At 38.9% G+C, this 21,505-nt stretch overlaps 1 protein-coding gene across 2 annotated transcripts in view; it reads right to left on the bottom strand.

Annotated features, from left to right (window-relative positions):
• The window catches only part of PARP8 (poly(ADP-ribose) polymerase family member 8), a gene marked incomplete at its 5' end in the record, with an annotated part of 112,640 nt that overhangs the window by 21,958 nt on the left and 69,177 nt on the right, over nt 1-21,505 (bottom strand). For both annotated transcript variants that reach the window (XM_084225329.1, XM_084225328.1), the window contains 7 exons: nt 8,594-8,689; nt 8,793-8,846; nt 11,202-11,766; nt 13,909-14,034; nt 15,397-15,463; nt 18,311-18,401; nt 19,448-19,508. In XM_084225329.1, the coding sequence (XP_084081455.1) occupies nt 8,594-8,689; nt 8,793-8,846; nt 11,202-11,766; nt 13,909-14,034; nt 15,397-15,463; nt 18,311-18,401; nt 19,448-19,508 (1,060 nt within the window). The remainder of the gene's footprint in view (nt 1-8,593; nt 8,690-8,792; nt 8,847-11,201; nt 11,767-13,908; nt 14,035-15,396; nt 15,464-18,310; nt 18,402-19,447; nt 19,509-21,505) is intronic.

Raw genomic sequence — 21,505 nt, 5'->3', positions numbered from 1 at the left:
GCTGCTGCGGTGAAAAAAGCAGAGTTCCCGTGTGTTACAATGCAAATGTGTTTGTTTCTGCAGTGACTGAGACTGGCAGACACACAAACCACCTACGCACTATGACATATCCTGGGCTCCTGGACTAATTCACTACCTAAAATGTTTTCTAGACATTCTTTCAATTTGAAAAAGATGAAACTTTCATAGAGTATATCAATCTAGGAACTTTCAATGTGGGCTGCAGCTGCGCTCAGAGCAACGTGTCACCCTTTCCTGTGTTCTTAGGGATATCACACAGACACTAAAGAGCCTGTAACATGACTGACACACCTAAAAACTACTGATCTAACATGAGATGCTTCAGGCAAGGCTCACTGACTGACATACAGCAAATGTATTAAATGGTGAAGCTGAAACCATTAGTGACCATCCCACTTTTCTTAATGAAAGCAACAGACAAGGAGACAAAACTTCGAATCTCTGTTCTATTTCCTGCTTTCCATTATGTCAAGTCTTAGTTTTACTGTAAGGTAAACTCTCTGAATAGTCTCTCGATATTCATGTGTTACATGGAACAAGCTGCTCAAAGCCATGGGAGATACCACAGTTGTGATCAGATGAAACCTGAAGAAAGATGAGAGTCGTCTGTAGCTGAGTAATAAATGCCACTTGCTCTGTTTGCCTTTGTTTTGCCTGATTTAAATTTTATTTTCTGGGGTTTTATAGGGGGTTTTTTTCTGCATCTTACACACTTTCAAAAATATATTTTTACTTCACAGATACAGAAAAAATGATGAACAAACAAGCTTTACAGAATGCTAGATGGGCATGATGCACTTGGCAATTTGTTGGCAACAGAAAAAGCTATACTTCGGTCATTTTGTTCTGTCAGTAAAATATAAATTAATTGAAACCTATTCTATTAAAATACAGGTTGTAGCTGGAAAGGCTTTTTTCATAAAAAGAGATAAAACCAGCCTATACTGTGGCATAAGGATTAGAAAGACCACAGTGTTATTCCACAAAAATCTTGGAATTCCATTAGCATCTTGTCTTAATTCCAGTCTTACTAAACATATTTGTACACCTACACTTTTCTCCACAGTTCAGTGATGTTTATTTTGTTCAAGAAATTTCCCATGATTAAGCAGCATACTCAATGCTCCTGTGTTTTCAGTAGCATCTAAGACTCTTGTATTCAAAGCATAGAGAAATCCAAGATCTCTTCAAGTCAAACAGAACCCTCCAAGGTCAGGATTTTGCCTATATAAAACATAACTGAGAGCACTTTGGGATGAAAAACATTAAAAAAAAATGAAGAAATGTATCAGAATTAAAAGACTGTGCTTATTTTTACAGCTAAATAATATGAACAGGTATTTCAAATATTACTTTATGGTATTTTACTGTTTATATTTTATGGGAAAAACATTAAACAGCAGAAATGACTAGTTGTAATATTTAATTTTGTTGATTTTTTTTTTGCTAATCCTTTCTTTGTTCTAAGGAGGTAAGGAGGTCTCAGTCTGAGCTTTCAACACAAGATGGCACTCTATAGAGACTTCTTTACAAAAAAAAAAAAAAAAAAAAAACAACCTGGTACACAGATGGTCTTTTATTTACCTTATTGAATATATTCTGAGATTATTTTGTCCTGTATAATTGTCTCACAGGTCTTTAAAACCCATTCAGTCATGCTGTTCTGTCAATGCCCTTAGTATTTGCAAATGAGGAATTTGGGAAGGCACAGAACAGCAAGACAGACATTAGCTTTACAAATTACACTATGTAAAAGCCGAATGAGATCAAAGAATTACAGAAAGATTGAGGTTGGCAAGGATCTCCACAGGTCATCTAGTCCAACATCCCTGCTCAAGCACGGTCACCTGGAACCAGCTGCCCTGAACAGACAGCTTTTGAATTTCTCCATGGATGTGAACTCCACAGCCTCTCTAGACAACTTATTCCCATGCTCAGTCACCTTCAGAAAAGGTGAAAAAGGTATGGTGAAAAGGTTTCCTGTTGTTCCACTGAAACCTCCTGTGTTTCAGGTTGCATCCTCTGCCCCTTGTCATGCCACTGAACACCACCGTAAAGGGCCTGGCCCCATCCTTTTTGCACCCTTCCTTCAAATATTTACAGACATTTCTAAGATCCCACCTGTGCCTTCTTTCTTCCAGGCTCTCAGCCTTTCCTCCTATGTGATGTGCTCCAGCTCCTTTAATCATCTTAGTGACCCTTCCCTGGACTGTCTCCAGTAGCACCATCCCTTTCTTGTGCTCAGGAGAACAGAACAGGCACAGTGCAGCCTCACCAGGGCTTAGTGCAGGGGCAGGATCACATCTCTCCACACACACAGACAATTCTACTGTTTAATGTAGCCCAGAACACTGGTAGCCTTCCATACAAGTGCACACTGCTCTTTTGCGTTCAAGCTGGTGTCCTTTCCTGCCCAAGCCAAGCTGCTTTCCAGCTGGGTGGCCCCCAGCATACGCTGGTGCCTGGGTTTGTTCCTCCCCAGCTTCAGGACTTTGCACTTCTTGCTGAACTGCATGATGTTCCTGGCATCCCACTGCTCCAGCCTGTCAAGGTCCCTCTGAGCAGTGCCCATCTCTTCGGAGTACTGCACATTTCTCAACTTCTTCCAGCATCTGCAAACTCTCTGAGGATACACTCTGCACTATCATCTGGGTGATTAATCAAGGTACTACACAGGACTGGACCCACTACTGACCCCTGGGGTACACCGTGTGTTGCTGACCTCTAAGCAGACTTTACCCAGCTGAACATCACACTCGAGGCCCAGACATCCTCACCATCCCCTCAATTAGTCCATGCATCAACAGCTTGTCTAAAAGGATCTGACGGCAGACACTGCCAAAAGCCTTACTCACTTCCAGACAGACAATATCCACTGCTCTCCCCTCATCTACCAGACCAGTCACTTCCTCAAAGAAGTTTAATCAAGTCAGTCAAGTATGAATTCCCAGAGGTGAAACCATACTGGCTCTTTGTGAAGATTTTCTTGTCCTTAGCGTGCCTGGAGATGGTTTTGAGGCTTAGCAGCTTCATCACCTTTCTACAGATCAAGGTGAGGGTGACCAGCGTGGAGTTCTCTGGATCCTCTCCTTCTTGCCCTTTAATAGAGGACTGACATTTTCTTTACTCCAGTCTTCAAATATGATATCACATTTTTATTGCACTTCTTTTAATCAGATCCTTAAATATAATAACCACTTTTCTTAGTGACTCGTGATCTCATTACATTAAATGTTTGTAATAAAAGTACATGCTGAATTCCTAAAACAACTTATTTCTCTACTGTTACGGCAGCAAAACTGTTGCATTATTAAAATGCAACTTAGTCCTTCCCCAGAATATTCTAGTAATAATAAAATGAAGACTTTCATAGAGCATTAAGAGAAGTTAATAGCCTTCTAACATTGAACCAAATAATCCTTAGGTTTCTTTATTACATTCTTAAATCTGCTTTGGAAAATACATTTTTGAGATAGATGAACCAAATCAGATGGTTGAAAAGGACCTTTAGAGGTCAGTCAGAACTTTTATTCTCTCATACAGGACTAACTTTATCTACACTTTATCCAAAATTTTAGATAAAACTAAAGTAAGTTTTTCCTAAAGCTTTATCAAGCATTGTAACAGGCTGCTCAGAGTGGCTGTGCAGTCTCCAACCTTGGAGATCTTCGAAAGCCAGTGAAAGGCAGTGGATGAAACAAATTCCATTTGCAGGAATTTTTCACTAGAGACACACACCCCATGCAAGAATCTGCCAGTACTTAATAATGGGTTTTGTGGAAGTCATTCAACTTTCCTAAGTTAGTTTCTAATATTTAATCTAATATTGTAGTTTGACAGGATAATTTATGTAACTATTTAAACAACATCGATGTGAATTAAATACCAACTGTTTGAGAATGTTAGGGGGGGAAAAAGCATTTCACAACGCTATTGAGACAATCCAAATCTAGCCATTAATTACAAATAAATAATAGTCCATTCTCACTCATCAAAACAACAACTCTGTTGAAAACAAACTCAAAGATGGGAACATGAGGCTGATAATTGAAATGACCAGACCCTCACGTTTTTCAGTAGATTTGCCATGTCTGCCTTTTGTGTGTCTCTTCCATTCAAACCTGTGTTTGACCTTTCATTTCCCCCTTTTTTAAAACAGAGGCAAGGAGCAACTTCAGAAGATGGCAGAGCTCCTGGGAGCTCTGTAGCACAGGCAGCCTTGCAGGAAGATGCACTGTCATTCTTCATATGAGTTAAGGGAGCTGTTTGGATGTATAGACTGCAGTCCCAACACTTGCTGATAATTTCAAAGCTGTTTCTTAATCTTTCTGTGAAAAGAGAAATATGCAGGATTCCAACCATCATTAGAAATGACTGCATGAAATAGCATTGATCCATGTTATGTAAGAGCTTAAATAATATTTTTTATTCTTAAGATCCATGCAGTCACTGCATTTTTCCTCTGCTTTGCAGAACAACTGCAAATCATTCCATGCAGTGATTTCAAGTGGCGGTACTCTATACAAGTGTGTAGCTCTAAACATCCAATTTGGCTTTTATAACTTCTGGTGCACTGCAAATAATACTTAGATCTCACTGTGCTTTTGAAAGAAATACAGAAGAAACATGCTATGATGAGAACTTTCATTCATCCCCATCTTATCTGGGGAAGGTGTAAATATTTACAGGAAAACATTACCCACTTTACTACTGGGGTTTTTTTTAAGCGGATGGAATGAAGCTGTGGACCGTCAGCCTTGATAAAGAAGAGTGCTACAACTTCATGATGTGTTACAGTACTTTTCCAAGACTCCTTCTTCCATTCAAGAGAACCTTTGTTCTTCTCCTTCACAGTCATACAGGTGCAGCTCCTCATGAGGGTATTAGGTTTGGGCATGTACTAAGGTCACCCCTTCTACCAAATTTGTTTTGTTTTCCACACACACAAACTTGTGGAGTACACAGAGGAACTGAGTATTTAAGTCCAGTCTTCTGTATTTCAGGGAATTTTGGAGCTCAAAAGAAAGCTGATTATTCTCAAAGATACTCATTTGCTCTGTAAAGAAATTCCTAAGAGAACTATAAGAATTTCTTACTTATTCATCTTCAGTAAACCAATAAGGCAGCCCCATTATTTATCCTCAATAAAGGACTAAGAAGACCTTACAACACCCAAAGATTTCAATGTACAAAGGGATCCTTGAACCAGTAGGGAAGATTTGCATGATCAGATAATTATTGAGGACTCTGGAGCAAAACAGATGCCCACTGTAAAATCAAGTCAAACATATACAATCGTGTCATGCAGCTGTTCTGCAACAGAATCTTCTATACAGTGATATGTCTGCCATGTGGATCTAGTGCCTAAATAAAGCCATACAAAATGAACAAAAAATACAATCTTGTTGTCATCAAGTGGTTGTTATCTTATGGGAAAAAAGATGTCAGGATTTTTAAAAAGTAACTTAAATTTAAGTAGATAGTAAAGCCAGACTACTCCCCCAGAAAAATTTATTTAGGCAAATGAAACAGAATACTGAGAAGAATACTTGCTGAGAGAAATTGATTGAAAGATACTTTACAACTAAGATAAAATTATAGCCTGTAGAAAGAAAAAAACTTTATCTCTCAGTTTCAGATGTTTCTTCAGCTGTTGTGAGGATGAGACATCTGAATTTCCCAAGTCAGTAATAACTAGCACAAAAAAACTATGTACAGCATAAGAGTTTGTAAGTAGGTGTAGCAATTCACAGTATTAAAAGACTGTAATTATTGTGTGATGGAAATTGTTCCATTTTTTAAACTGCATTTAAGATAATTAATAAACTACACTATAGTTCAGCAAAGGCACCAGGCTGACACATGGGAGGATCAGAAATTCAAATTTCTCTGTGGCTTCTTATAACTGCATAAAACTCCATAAAAGATCAGAAAATCAAACCTATATACATATTAAAGTAACTTTTCAAGCAGTAACTTTATTATGCTTTTTTAATTTAACAAGTCTTCTTTGCTGGTGGAAAAAAGGTCCAAAATGTAGAAGGGAAAATCACTACTAAGAGTACCCATACCTAGACATGAACTTGTGTGCATCTCTGTGGAGGAACTAAACTTTAAAGGGAAAAACTGGTGAATGACCCAGCACTATAGAGCCTGTGGCACGTCCTGTGCCACAACCTGCTGCACAGAGACCCTATCATGTAATGCTTTTGAGATGTAGGCATCTGCAGAAAACGAGATCTGGATACTCTTGCTAAGCTCAGCATGGCAAGGCACCCACCATTACAAAACCTGGTGAGGTTACTGTGGTATCTAAAGAAAGATCTCTCCATAAAGGCCAGGGATTCTCAATAAGGCTACACTGCATGCAGCCTTGGTTTAAATGAAAACTTGCTGCATTCTTGTAACAAAAGCACTCAATTTCTGCTCTGCTCTCAGATCTGCTCCTGCAGCAGTGCTAAAGAGAAAATGCTCTTTCTCCTCACACATGTTAATTATGTACACATATATGTATGCTTGTATGTATATGTGTGTGTTCAGCTGAAGCATGTATATATAACCCCCACAAACTGACTTCTTCAAGCTGGCCCTGGCCAGAGCTCTCAGTAGAATGAAACATAAATTTCCTTAACACACTCCAGGGCAAGCTAATGCTCAATTCACACTGAGATCCTTTCTCACCTTCTACAAAAGTGCAAACTCATTAATGGCTCTATATTGCTTATTGAGTCATTCAAGCATACACATAGTATGCTAGATTTCTTCCTGGTATCTAATTTTTCCTAGGTTATATAATGACACTTTCATTTTTGCCAAGCTTGTCAGGTTATGCTGCTTCAAAGGCACAGATGAATATACGTTCAGGAGCAAAGATGGTTGCAGCTTCTTCTGTTGTGAACTCTTAAACAGATAGCTATAAAATGATCCTTTAAATTGAAGACACAAAAGAGTAATTCTGAGAGGTTTTAATCTTTGTGATGGAAAAGAAGGAATTTAGATTTTTTAAATATAAAGCAGATAACTTTACATTCTGGTTCTTTTTAATAGAATAAATTCTACTGTTTGCTTTGACCTACAGATAATAGATAAACTCCAATAACTTAAATAATAATGTTTTTCAAACTTTAATCATTCTTCAAACATTACTGATTTTGTCTTATCTCTTTCTGTCACGGGTAATATACATAGCAGTGCATTCAAAGACAAACGGTGATGAGCCTTTTTACAGGCTTCTAATCATTTTTGGCTACTGATAAACCTGTCAGAAAACCTTGCTTTTAAAAGATAGATACGAGCTAGAAGAGGCAAAAATAACTCTGATTGGATATCCACAACTATAGGGGTTTAACCATGACTTAAACAGTGTTAACTGGGTATGAATATCTTTTTCAAATCCTACCAGCAGCCCATTTGCACATCCTGCATGCAGTGAGGATGCCTGACCCTGGTGCCAGTCAATGCTATGGGGAGTGACACTGAGGTGAGTTCTGCTACCAGGTAGAGCAATAATCCTAAATTTAGCTCCATGGAACTATCATAGACAAGATCTGCTTCAGCTTATGCGTAGCTGCTGGCCACACTGTGGAGAAATTGCCTGGTATCAGACCATTTATTCACTGGAGTTAGTTTTCCATGGCTGTAATCTTTTTAGGTTACTCATGTAATTCCATTACTGGATGAAGGGCAGGTGAAACAAGAGGATTCTAAACTGCAAGACCAGTCCTAAAGATAAGAACTGTATTCTGTTAATATACTCTTTCACAAAGCTGCACTGATCCAGCAGCTCCAGGCAGTGTGTCTCTCATGACCAATCTTACTCTCTGCCATTGCTCCACCAAGAGCATGAGAGGCTACAATGGTCAGCAGGCAAAATTCTGTTCCCAATCATAGAGGAATGAAAGGAAGAGCTAAGTGGCCAGACTTTGGACATACTGAGCAACAACAGTGCTCCTAGACTGGGTCACTGCTAGATCAGGCACTTCACAGAACATCTCCTTCTACTGCCTTTTTTATCACATTTGAGAATGGCTCATCTCATTCCAGCAGCCTGTGAGCAAAACAAGGTCAGAAGAATTTCGGAGACTGCTGGCATTAACACCAGTGTATGTAAATCCCGTGGTCATGGTTTGATAAAAGCTCAGGGGTGAGCTGCCCTAAGCTTTTAGAAGAATGCCAGAGCACTGGGAAAACACTCTAATGCACTTCTCTGTGTTATCTGGCTGTGACTTCTGCAGCACAATAATGTTCAGTGAAATACATGCCCCTTTACACGTCTGTGGAAGGATACAAGCCTAACTTCTCTCTCCCTTCCTTGTAAGACTTTTTTTGTTTCCAAATTTACAGCAAAATCTAGTTAATGTGCTTCATATTTTTGCATCTCAAAAGAGTATTAGGATGAAACCCATCTGAAATAATTTAACGGTTTTCCAACAGGTTTGTATGGTCCACAGCTATTCAAGGCACTATAAAATGCATTGTTTTACCAGCACACCACTTACCCTCAACAGGTTTGCATGGTCCACAGCTATTCAAGGCACTATAAAATGCATTGTTTTACCAGCACACCACTTACCCTCAGCATAGGGCCATTCTGGAACACATGAGGTTCGTCACAAACCACACAGTATTCATTCAATACTGGTATCCGCTGCTCAGCAAATTCAATAGTCTGAGAACAATGAAAATGAGAATAACAGCATCTGCTTAAAAATAATTAACAATCAGCTCATGCTCCACAGTGTTTCATATATGAATAGGATATGACATCCTACCTGCACAAGAAAGCCACGGTCTCGCACTGGAATGCATTTTGCACCATAATTTTGCTGCAAGGGAAAAGTTGAGGCAACTTCAGTGTTGGCAGACTAATTACAAGGAAATGGTAAAAGCATCTGTAAGTTTTTGCATGTAAATATGTAAACAATTTGCATCTAAAGAGATCACCCACTTGCGTGAACCAGGCATTACAAATAATCAATCCTTTTACTGTTTACTGAGTCTGGTGTAGGTTTTTAGTGTTTCTTTCTAGTTCTTAAATCTGATGAAATTTTGTATCTCACCATCTGAGAAACTTTAATCTCAAAAAATAAAAACACCAGTGCCTTCACTCCATCTTAATAAAGTAAAGTTTGGTAAATTCCATTGTGTTTTCACTGCGTATTGCCTATCCAAATATGGGCTGTATGTTAAGGCTTGAAAGACTACTATAACTCTCAGTAAGGCTGAAAACCTTTTTATTTTATATGTATTAAGGTCTCACTTCTACAACACTGGGCTAACAGATCTTTATGCTCAGATACTACCCAAATTATTTTTCTTTCAGTACACAACAACATAAATTAGAAGCAACTTCTGTTAACAGGAGTCAGTAAGGTTCGGACTTCCCTCCAGATCGACATCTATTTCAATCAAACATTGTTTTGAATAGAGTTACATCAGCTTCATTTGCAGTGTTTTGGCAGGTTTTTTTAATAGGGTTATTTCCTTTCATTTTTCTACTGTTTAATTGCTTAACTGCTTTTTCATTTGTCTTCTGGGAAACAATCCTACTTGTATTCATATATGAGACTCTCATATTTTAACTGAGAACTGAAGAGAACTCAGTATCTTGATTCATCACTCCTACATTCCACTGACTTCAAATTGCAGTTTGGCACCTAGGATACCCATATATCCATATATGCATATGAAATGTGAAATAGACTCTTGATGCCCTTCCACTAAAATCAAACTACACCTGACCATGTATGTGATGATCTTTCCTCAAACTGCATTGAACCAATAAATTATGGGTAGTTTTTATAGGCTGGCAAACAGGGCTTGCCTCTTTTCCTTATCAGCTGATGCCATCAGTAATGACACCTGGTCAGCTCTTCATTATCCTAAAACACCAGAGGGACTTTTCCTATTAATGTCAGGAGAGAAAAGTCTTGCTATGGTAATATATCCTCTGCTGAATCAGAAAAAAAGTGCAGCTCTAAAACTGCAACAAGAATAAAGTCTGATTTTAAATTAATTTTGCTGTGCACATCACATTAATCAACCACAGAGCATACATAAAAATGATCTTAAGAAAGTGTATCCCTGCCTTTAGATCTGAACAGTACAGCTTAAAGCTTACTAAACTAAATTACCATGAAACATAGCAAACTCAATGTAATTTCGTTATTTAGAATGCACTATTTTAAACATATGTATGCCATCTGAAGGAAGACTCAGCTTCCAAGGTACCACCAGGCAAAGGGAGTAGAGAGAACTATTTTCTAAACACTTCTCCCCACATCAAACACAAAAAACAGGCTGTTGCCTTGAAAGACTGCAAACAAACCCACTCTTCCTTCTAAAGTAAAAAGCCATCTTTAAGGAGGTATAGGCAGAAGAATCGATTTTGAAAGCTCTTTCTTAAATGCAAGAGCGTTTAAGAATGCTCTTGCCTTCCTCTTGCAATCCTCTGTGCTGCCCTTTGTTTCCACAATTGATCATGTCTCTGCAGAAAGTAAGAGGGGCCAGCATGGGCCCAGTTTCTTTTGTGGCCTCCTACATACCCCAGCACATTTGAAGGTTTACGTTTAACCCTTCACAAATCACAAATGTGCAAAAGGTGGGTGGAACCATGACTGAGCTCATTCCAGTATGATGGTGGAGTTCATACGGGATGAGCTCCACCATCCAATGGAGCTCATGATGATGATGATGATCATGATGATGGCAGATGCAAAGACTAGAAGGAGAGGTGATGTGGCACTCAAGCCATCTAATAGACAATTGCTTCCCCCACGAAGCCAGCAGGGAAATGAGAGAAGTCCTCTGCAACCAACCTAATTTTGCAGCACAGAGGTGCACACTCTCTCTTCTTCCTGCAGGAAGTATGCAGGGAAGAAGTGTGTGACTGAATTTTTCCCATGGCCAGCAGCTGTGCGTTGAGCTGCATTTCAACACGACACATAAAATCTCTGTCCTGACCCCAGCAAATTCTGATTTTATAACTTAAATATATGTGTATACACAGCTGTTTGAATCCTCCTTAAAAAGCTGACTTCATTGCTTTTGCCTTCTAATATGTCTAATACAGCCACTATCATATATCCTAAGTATTAATGCCTTTGCACAAAACGCATAATAGCACATTTGGAAAATAATAGGAGGAAAATGAGCAGAATACAAAAAAAAATATTACGCACAGCAGCTTGTGAAGGTGATGATGAGGATGGTGTTAAGATACCAATAAGCCCTGAGGTAAGAGAGAGCCTCCTGCTCTCTGCCATGGTGGACTCCTTGAAAGGCTCCATTTTGGATGATTTAGGGGCATTGGAGTAAGTCTTGCTGAGCAACTTGTGATTCTTCAATCCATCCAATTCTTCCATTCTAAGGTTACTGGAGTAGGATCTGCTTAAAAGTTTGTGGGGCTTCAAGGTGCTGTTGTGCTCGCATCGAGGATCCCCAGAGCACGACCTATTTAACACCTTATGGGGCTTTAAAGTGATGCACTCCTCCTGCTTGACAGCTGCAGAGCAAGCACGACTCAGCAGTTTGTGCGATCTAAGAGCCATTGTCTGTTCAGCCCTAGGGTCACTCGATAACGAGCGGCCAAAGGTTCTGTGAGATTTTGTGGCACACACATCCTCCGCCTTCACTGTGCTAGAGCAAGTCCTTCTCAGTAGTTTGTGAGTCTTGGAGATGCCATCCTGTTCTGACTTCAGTTTTGATTTATTCTTACCACAGCCAGGTGGAGGATAACTTGGCGACCTTAGAATGAAAATGGAAAAGTTGGAGAATAATCAAAATCCTGGGCAAATCAAGCAAGATCACACAGATGTAAAGACTTCTAAGTGTCACCTATGTCTGTGTTTTTCACTAGTGATAAATGCAACCCAAATTTTTAATAAACAAATGTACATAAAACATCTTCCAATATCAAAACAACTTACTCCTATTTACACATCAGCTCATCAATCAAAAAGACTACTTAAGCAGAAGTAGAAGCCGAGACCTTACAGCTTTTTGTAAGGTCTTCTACGTCTCAAAACAAACCAATTACTCAAGAAATTATCTTTGAAATGAAATCCACCTCTAATAACATATTTTCCTTATCAAAATCTATCTTTTCTATGTAATGATCACAGCATGATCCCATGAAAGATACTGTATTCTAGAAGCAGCATAAGAAATTCTGTGTTCAGATCCAATGGAAGACACAATGAGCAGTGAAACTTGGGAGACATTAAATTTAATTTGGATGAAAAGGATATTATTTTAAAACCATCATAATAACCTGGGCGCTTTGTGAAGGACAAATTTACCCTTCTTTCTGTTTATAGACAAATTCTAACTCTGTAACACCTCAGAAATGAGAATGTGAGAGACCTAAATTATGAATGCAGGAAGTAAAGAACAAAAGGTTTTAGGAAACAACATTCACAAAAACTGTCACATTTCTGTAAGGTTCACATTTCCTTGTCCTTGCAAAGAACATGTAACAGGTATGCTGAATCATTTTCCCATGTTTTATAAGGAACACCAACCTTTGGAGTTTTTTTTCTTTGTTTTGGGTTTTTTGTTGTTGTTCTTTGTTTTGCTTTTCTTTGTCTTTTTTGTTGTGTGGCTTTTTGTTGTTGGTGGTTTTCTTTTTTTGGTGGGGGGTTTTTTGCATCAAATAGACCAGTAAAAACCCAAGGGGAGAGGCTGGCAGGTTTCCCCACCCTGTTAGCAAGTGTTGACAGTGGAGGATGCTCGTGGAGGCTGCTGATTCACTCTAAGCAGCTGGCTCACTATCACCCTCCTGCAGATGGGAGGCAGGGCTGGTGCCCTGGGAAGAGAGAGGGTCCCTGCATTTGGGCTGAGCCATCTCTGGACTTCAGCTCCCAAACCAAGAGGAAAAATAATGGGCTGGTTTTGTATGCCCATTCTGAAAAAAACAAGCCCCAAGATACAGCCTGTGCCTGGCAGGGGTATGTTGTGTGGTAGGGAAGGGGTAAGACTTCTACTCAAAACACTGTCTTTCCTCCTCTACCTTTGAATAGACAATCTTTTGTCATTTTTGGCATTCCTCCCTTTTCAATCTGAGCGATTGCTGTATTCTATCTCTTTTTCATACCCTGAATGGTAAAATTCATCAAAAAGAAGGAATATTCAAAGAAGCATTCGATTAAAATTCAGTAGCTGAACTGAAGGGGTGATCTGTCAACCCTCCATAATGAGGAAAACACACTAGAGTAAATAGTCACAACCCTGAAAAAGGTAAAATCAAAGCCTGATTCTACATATACTTACGAGAATGAGCAACTGGCAGAAATCGTATTAAAGTCAAATTCATTCAAACTATTCATAAACTCTTTCTTACGCTTTCTAATGCCTTTTCTCTTTGAAATTCTGTGCCTGCATTTCAGAAGTGGAAAACATTAATGTAGTCAAACACTGGAGAGGGGAGGGTGCTCAGCATCTTTAAAAATCATTCTTTCAGTTATGATCATTCCAGTTTTAAAAAACTAAATATACAAACTGGTGTATAAAGAAGAGCTGGAAAACCAGTCTTTTTAAATATACATAACATATGCTCTACATATGTATTACTTGTATTTTTATTCTTGCTATTCAAGATAAAATAAAAATACAAACACAAGTTAAAATAAAATTAATTATTTCCAGTCCTAGATGTAACATGGCTGTTTCAGAGAGCGGGGCACTGAAGCTCTGGCTTCTAATAATCTTAGAAGCTGCAACAGTACCTAGTTCACTCCTGATGTCATGCAACGCAAGGACAGGAAACCCATGAGGTAAGATATAAATAGAGAACTTCTCTGTGGAGAAAAGTCAAGATTTCACCTTGTGAAGCCTGCTGTGGATTGGGAACAGTTTATGGTGATAACAGCTCATTTTTCTTGCTATTACCTGCGCAATGTAGAAAAGATGTGCAGAGGGGATTTCACCTTTTTGTCAGACACCTTCTTATTGTGCGTACAGTTAGATTTTTCTTTACTGTTCTTCCACTGTTGTGTAACAAATGTCTGCATGATTCTGCAAATTAAGATAGAAAAGAAAAGAAAGGTTTTCTTATCCCAGACAGGACATACTCATTTTCATTCTATGGTCTCAGTGGTCACCATGCAGGTGACAACACAGTGTTCTCACTCCACAGCCGAGATTTTCTGTCACATATGTGGATTAGTGATTGGGTGCTCCAGCTCCTCAAAAACCCTTTCTTTAACACATAGAACTAATTTAATATGGGACTCAAAATGAGAATAGAGTCTGTGTAAAGAACCACTGCAACTGCAAAACTTATGCAGACTATACCTATCATGGAGATCTAGAGACAAACTGGGTCAAGGGCATCAATTCCAGCTACAGGGGTCTACCTCTCACATGACCACAGGCTACTGCATCTGCATGGCTAAGCAGAACCTTGTTCTCTGACTAATCTGGCAGTGGGGGTCTTAATAGTGATAGAAGTCAAGGCTGAATTTGGTACAAAAAGCAAATATCCCATTGCCACAGCCATGAGGAACCACTGGGCTCATGGCTGTTTTTACTCCTGCTCAGTTGGGAACTGTCAGCTGTGCTCTTGAAAATGCCATATGGGAACCTTTAGTAATTACCTGGTGCAAAAATCACAGAAGGGTATATAGCAAAACATTTTAGGAGACTAGTAATTTTGAGGAAACATTTCTTTTTTTCTTCTTCAAAGTCACGTACCACAGAGATTTTAATAACTTGCTTCATTTTTAAGATTATGAAAATGTTGCGCTGAATTTCTTAAAACACTAAACAGGATTTTTTTTCCCCTCAGGGGTCTCTTAATGTTGTAATGGTGAGATACTAAAGCCTATATACTTAAAAATTTATTACATGTATAAAAGCATATGGAAAGAGATGACTCAGCAAAATGGTATTAAAAAGAGTTGCACTATGACCACAAGAAACTGCCAGTTTTTTTGACTGTCCTTCCATCTTGTTCTCAAAACATTGATGGCCTAATTTCTGTGGTATATCCTGGAGGCAACTATGAAAGCATAGCCCCCTCAGGGTATGCATGAAGCTCAAAAAGACTCCTGTTTCACAGGCTTCACCAGCTACCTAGATCATTAAATTGAACATTCCTAGATATGGTCTTTATACCTTTGATAGCTTACTTCCTAAAAGGCACCAAAGCGACAGAAAACCCTGGCAAGTAACACAAATCAGGTTCTGATCAACAGCTGTCAACCCCAAACTTAATATGGCAAATATTGACTCTTATTTAAAGATAAACAACCTCAAGATACTTTGATCCAACAACAAACCTGACAACATGAATTTTATTCTACTTGACAAGGTCCGGAAACTAGAAAGAGTACAATATTTGCCTATAAACATGGGTTTGTACTTTTCTAGACTTACTTTTTCAGCTGATGTCCCAGCCCAAATCTTTCCTTAGTAGAGATCTGAAATACATCCACAGTTGGCACTAGGGAAAAAGGATATTTTGTTGATACATGAACTTACAACAGTAATGACAAATGTGTGACCACATAAATCTTATTTAAGGCCCCTCTTCTTGAGGGGCTTATATAGAGCTTGGCTATAGACAATTAAATTGAATGGCGAGACTGCAAGACTGGACATGCCATCTAAGCATATTAAGAAAGGAATGGCCCTTTTTGAAAATCTCAGCCAATATAATTTACAATTTTACACATGGAATTCTCCCAAATGTATCTCTTCCCATCCATTTTATTTACAAAAATATCTCTCTTTTTTACATATACACTATGCAAGTACCAAGCAGCATCAGATTAAATGTATCTGGACAGGCAGTTTGTCTCACCTAATATTTTAAACTTTTATCCCAAGTAAGTAGTCTACACACAGTAGAGTTCCTGTGGCTGCACAGAAAGTCTAGACTGAAACGCAATTAATTTGTATCTGGATTTTGTTTCTGAGGGTGTTTTAATACAAGATCAAAAATCATCATCTAAATGCCCAATATGTGAATTCCAGTGGCTAAATATTACCCTGAAATTTCCTCAAGGCCTGTCCTAACACTGGTACATCCATATTCATGTTAGAAATTGCAAACATACAGGCAAAGGATGGAAATTAGCTAGTGGCATTACTGAAATCCTGCAATAACATTTGCTAGACAGAAGTGGCAGATGGAAGCCAGTACTTGTTGAGGGAACCACAGGGCCTCAAGGCAGGACAACAACCAAAGCTTATTACAAGCACAATAGACTGCATACTTTGTATTGCATAAGGTGATAATGACCAAGGTAAAATCAAAAAGAAACTAAAACAAAAAATCTGGGGTTTGTTCAAATTTTATTAGAAATGGAAATCAATATTGTGATTTTATTCTGAACACTCAGCAGAATTTTATTCAGAATATCCAAGTTGTACTTTATTTTTGCTTCAATAGATTAAATTTGAAATTTAAACACAATATATCTAAGCTTGCCATGCAATTCAATTTAGTTCAAAGGTCAGTAGTTACCTCTCCTCTAATGTTATTATTCAAATAACATCAAATATAAACTCATCTTTTAAATACAAACCAATGATTTTTTTTCAAAAGGGATGAATAATTTCATTAAGTACAGCAATATCTTTGGATTGTCAAATTTCAAACACACTGCAGGGGGCTGGTGGGATGGGGAATACTTTAAATATCACCAAACCTACAATCAGCAATCTTAAAATCTGACATCTAGACCAAAACTTCTGTCTAGACTCCACAATCAGATGAGACACGCCAATATCTCCACTGGCTGATTCATCCTCTCTAAGACAGGTTTCTACAGCATGAGGGACAAACTGCCCACACAGGCACTACTGAGACAAGCTATTAACTAGAAGAATTATCTAAAATCAGTACATTACACAGCTACAGGGTGGTGCTCATATCCCCCACTGCGCTTTGCAATGCACTGTGCTCCTGTTTCTCAATCAACAGAATGCAGTACAGCAGAAAAAGATACAGCATAAAATTCTGGCTCTGCAATCTCAAGAAAACAGAAGAGGAATTCACATAATTAACACACAAGATGGTGCATCTCACTGTGCTTTGCTAGTAAATAAAGAGGCATGGCTGCAACAGCAGCTGAGCTCATAAAACCAACGTCAGCAAAGTTCTTGCCTGTGGCTCTGCTCCTGCCTTTCTCAGAACTCTGGCAATCCCACAAGCAGTCAGCTGCAGCACAGGCAACTATGTTTGCCACCTGAACCTTGTCAGTGATGCAGAATATATATTCTTGTTCTTATTTCTCACTGCATGCTGTTCTACACACTTCACCTTCTCATATTTGCTGCATTTCTTTATTTTTTAAATTACATTTTGATGGGAATGTTCTGAATACTAACACTGCTTCCTGCTATCGCAAATGTATACTTTAAGATTTGACTGAAGTAATAAACCACAGACAAAAAGACCACAGTCAAGGGGGAAAAAAAAGACTGGTGTAATGAAATGCTTATTTGAATGAACAGAATATAGCTTATAGCTAGAATCATCGGACAACATATCCTACAGAAATAGCTCATTGGGACAGATTTTGCTAAACAGGACTGGAAATATCTATTCATTTTCCAGAGGCAGAGTTCTCTCACAGATAAAAGCACGAACTGACAGCCTGTACTGCAAGTCTCCAAGGCTGGGCAAGTTATTGTCCAAACTGAGTCTGACTTGGACTATAAAAATATATCTGAAGCTGATTCTCGTACATGAATGCTTCCCAATCTTCAAAATCAGTTGATTCTTCATTAGCTTGGCCATTTTTCTCTAATGAGGAAACTTAAATCACTTAAAAATTCTTTCAAATCTGAAGATTTCCAGAGTTCACCAGAATATTCGTGTAGAAACCAAAAGCTGCAAGGGCAATTACCATGGCCTGACTCTTTCAAGCTGCATGAAGAAGGGCATGTTAATATGCTGCACAGGTCTGTGTAAGTCTTCATTATCAGTCATATCTCATCGATGCAGATGATGCTTGGTTTCAAAAATGAGGAAATTACGTATTAGAAACTCTCAATCTTTACTGCTTAACCCTGATTCCTAGGGGAAGCAGTTGCATCTCAAAGGATAACAGGAAAAGAGGTTCTGAAAATCAACCTATGATACTTTAAATTAGATGCCTGTGTCACTAGGAAAGGCCCAGCCATGCAAATACATGTCAGCCTAATTTCAAATCAACAGGACTCCTCTCAGCAGGACAAGTGAGCACAAGCAGGGTCAAAGATTTGGTAGTGAAGAAGTGTCTGCCCCATGGCTCAGACTGGACACCACATAAGGCACAAGAAGAATACAAAATTGACCAACCTGGACCATTTAGGTACTGGGTAAGTGAGCAGTGCAGTCGCACTATTATGGGCTCTGTGCGAATTACATCCCAAGCCACAGCAATCTCCTCCTAGTGTTAAGACAAAAAGAAAACAACAGACATCATTAGCCACTGTGAGGAACTACTGCTTTTTGCCAGTCTACCTTAGGGTTGCTAAAAACACCATCCATCCATTTACCCAGTTGTTTAGTATCTACTCCAACATAACACATTAGACTCAGGACAAATTATGGCACGTCAACACCCCATGAAGAGCAGTGTCAGACTACTTCCAGTTTATGACTGAGCTCATTTAAACCAAGCAGAGGTTTATACACAACACTGCATGTACAGGCAGAGACACTCCCATCTACCAACAAGTACTGCTTCAAAGCTGAGAAGCAAAGGAGCAACAAAAACCAGAATAGAAATTAGCCCCATAACTAAGGGCTAAGGGAACTTTCGCTCCTTAAAACTTGTCTAAATAATTCAAGCTATGATCAGATTTTCTTAAAAATTTAGAGAGGCTCAGTAACTGTCTTATGTGCTGTGTGGACCTGAAAATAAGACATATCTGCACAGAAGCTAATGATGACCTTAAAAGCTCTCATTTTTGTTCTTTATACAGAGGCCAGGAAGTTGCTGCACAGATGAGGTGAGGAAGTGTGAAGCTGAATGACAGCACAACAGCTAGAGGTGCCGTCCTGCCAGCCTAGAAACAGCACTACTGTCCCTTTGCCAGTCAAGTCTCTCTCTAATCACTGTACAGGAGCACTCCTGACAGAGTCCTCTTCCCTTCAGGACTGTAAGAAGTGCTTTCACCTGACTCATGCCTAGGTTAACATAAAAATAACGGTGTTTCATTTATATTTATTAAAACACTTACCATTCACAAAAAAATATTTGGAAGGAAATACACACATGGCAAATAAACGCCTAACAGCATTTTAACAATGTGGTCATGAAAGTGAAGAAAACCTTTCCACTGTGTATCAATCAATAATGTGACACCCACTTGTGAAGATCAAGTCTCCCAAAAAAGGGACAGTATCAGTGGTTGTCTAGAGAGTCTGATGTGTAGAGAAATTAAATGGGTATTAATGTTCATTATGTAATTCTGTGATTAGATTACTTACATCAAGAAAGCTAACATCAATATGTAGATCAATATCTACATCATCAATGGCTCCATATTCCCTGAAAGGAAATAATTACATTACATTAGAGCTCTTTAAGACACTCCTCAATCCAGGGGTACTTAGAACATGGAAGATTTTATAAAGGATTATCTTATCTGTAAAATCAGTATATTTATAAAATACACATTTACATAGATTGGATCAATATCCCCAGTGGGTGACCGTCTGCTGCACTTAAAAGCTTTTTTCAGAGGATCTTGCTTAAACAGGCTTGCTTTTCCACTAATTCCCCCAAAATATCTCTCCATTGCTACTATGTATTTCTGTCTCACTTATTGCACAGATGAACAAAGAAAAATTAATAGTCACATGCTACTCCCATTTATGGCACAAGAAAACCCTTGTTAATTTTCAAAAGTATTTCAGGTTAACAGCCAGTAACCTAAGAACAGGCTTCAGATAAACCACTGAAGACAAATACAACATAGCCTAGAGGATGGCACGATATACCTGGGGGATTACTTCATACAGTCAAGCATTTTTTTGTCAAAAATAAAGACTGCTCCGTAATGTGGTCAAGGCAATAGTTACCTTTTTTATCTGTTATGTGTAGTATTGCAAGATTCAGATTTAACAGGTATTTCATTGCCATCTGAAATCTTACATTTAAACTGTGACTTTTCTACCTCTTATCTTCTGCCTCTGATTGCCCTCCCTCAATGTACTTGAAGACTTCTGAAAAACAGAGCTAGAAAATGCTTATTCTTACACCTATACAAAAATCTCTTTTCATTTACATTACTTAAGTGGACAATGTTGTAAAAGTACTCTCTCTCAAATTTTTGCAGATTAGCGTCCAGCCACTAGGATGTTTTTAACTTTGAAACTCCATTTCTCTGCTTATTGTCACATTGACTTCCATGCTTTTCTATTAAACTTGACTAAGTGCATAGCAGCAGTTGTGCATTAATCAGTCAATCGGGCAGTTCTGAAAGAATAAAGTGTAACTGTTTCCTACCCAAGTGACCTCTCAGCTGTGGTAGGGCTGAGTTTGCACTGGAAATCGTGGAGCTCTTGCACAGTTTGAGAAGGGAGCCCCTCCCACCAAAATTCAGCAACCCAATGGTTCTCTCAGGTCAGGGAAAACCCAAGGAAAACCCACTCTCTAGATCACAGGGCAGTTGAACAGCAGGACAGGGCCTCTTGTGTTACTGGAGACTTCCCCACCTTTAGGGCTTCTCCAGTGTCACCTCACCCAGAGGGAGCAGGTGCTGGGCAGGCACTCTCTGACCTCCCACAGCTCACTGAAAACCCGGCTTAAAACAGCGAAGTTCTGCACCTACTGAATGGCTTAGCCACTACCCTACACAACAGCAGCATCAGGTTTTGTGTTCACCTTCCAGAAGATCCAAACAATGTTATGGTATCTTAAGAAATTTTTATGGCTGCACGCTGGTGTTACTCACAAAACTGAGATTCAAAAGGCTGTAAACAAGAATGATATTATAAATAAAACTGAGGACTCTTTCTATTACATTAGGTTAAACTAATGGAAGAGAAAGATTAGTGAAGAATGATAAGATAAAAATTAGTTTTAACTGTGACATTTCCATATTCACTTGAAATGCCTTTGCTCCCGCCCCACTAATATCCTAGAAGATGGATTTTAGACATATGATGCTAAGTCTAGTTTTAATTTCCCAAGCTGACATGAGGAGGAAAGCATGTTTCATTCCAACACTTGCATCTTATGATCTGCTGTCTACAATAGCTTCATCAACACATCTTGAGTTTGAAGGTCCCAGAGGTCCTCTGCCCATCAATGAATAAGCAATGTAAAGAGACCAGCTGGATGGATCACCTTCTCAGGGCTTTTGTGGCCAGATTTCTAATGGCAGTGGCGGAATGCATGCAGGTACAGAAACATCACTTTTACACGTAAAACTGACTCTGTGACAGCAAGAGATTACTGAAAGGAGGGCCAACTGTCTAGGAAATATCCACTCTCAGTAGATACCCTTGTCAGACAAACTTCTCTCTTAGAGAAGAGGGGCT

Source organism: Fringilla coelebs (genome assembly GCF_963513975.1).
Source record: "Fringilla coelebs genome assembly, chromosome: Z".
NCBI classification, from domain to species: Eukaryota; Metazoa; Chordata; class Aves; order Passeriformes; family Fringillidae; genus Fringilla; species Fringilla coelebs.
Note: the sequence above shows the minus strand (reverse complement) of the source record. Positions and strands in the feature narration are given on the sequence as shown.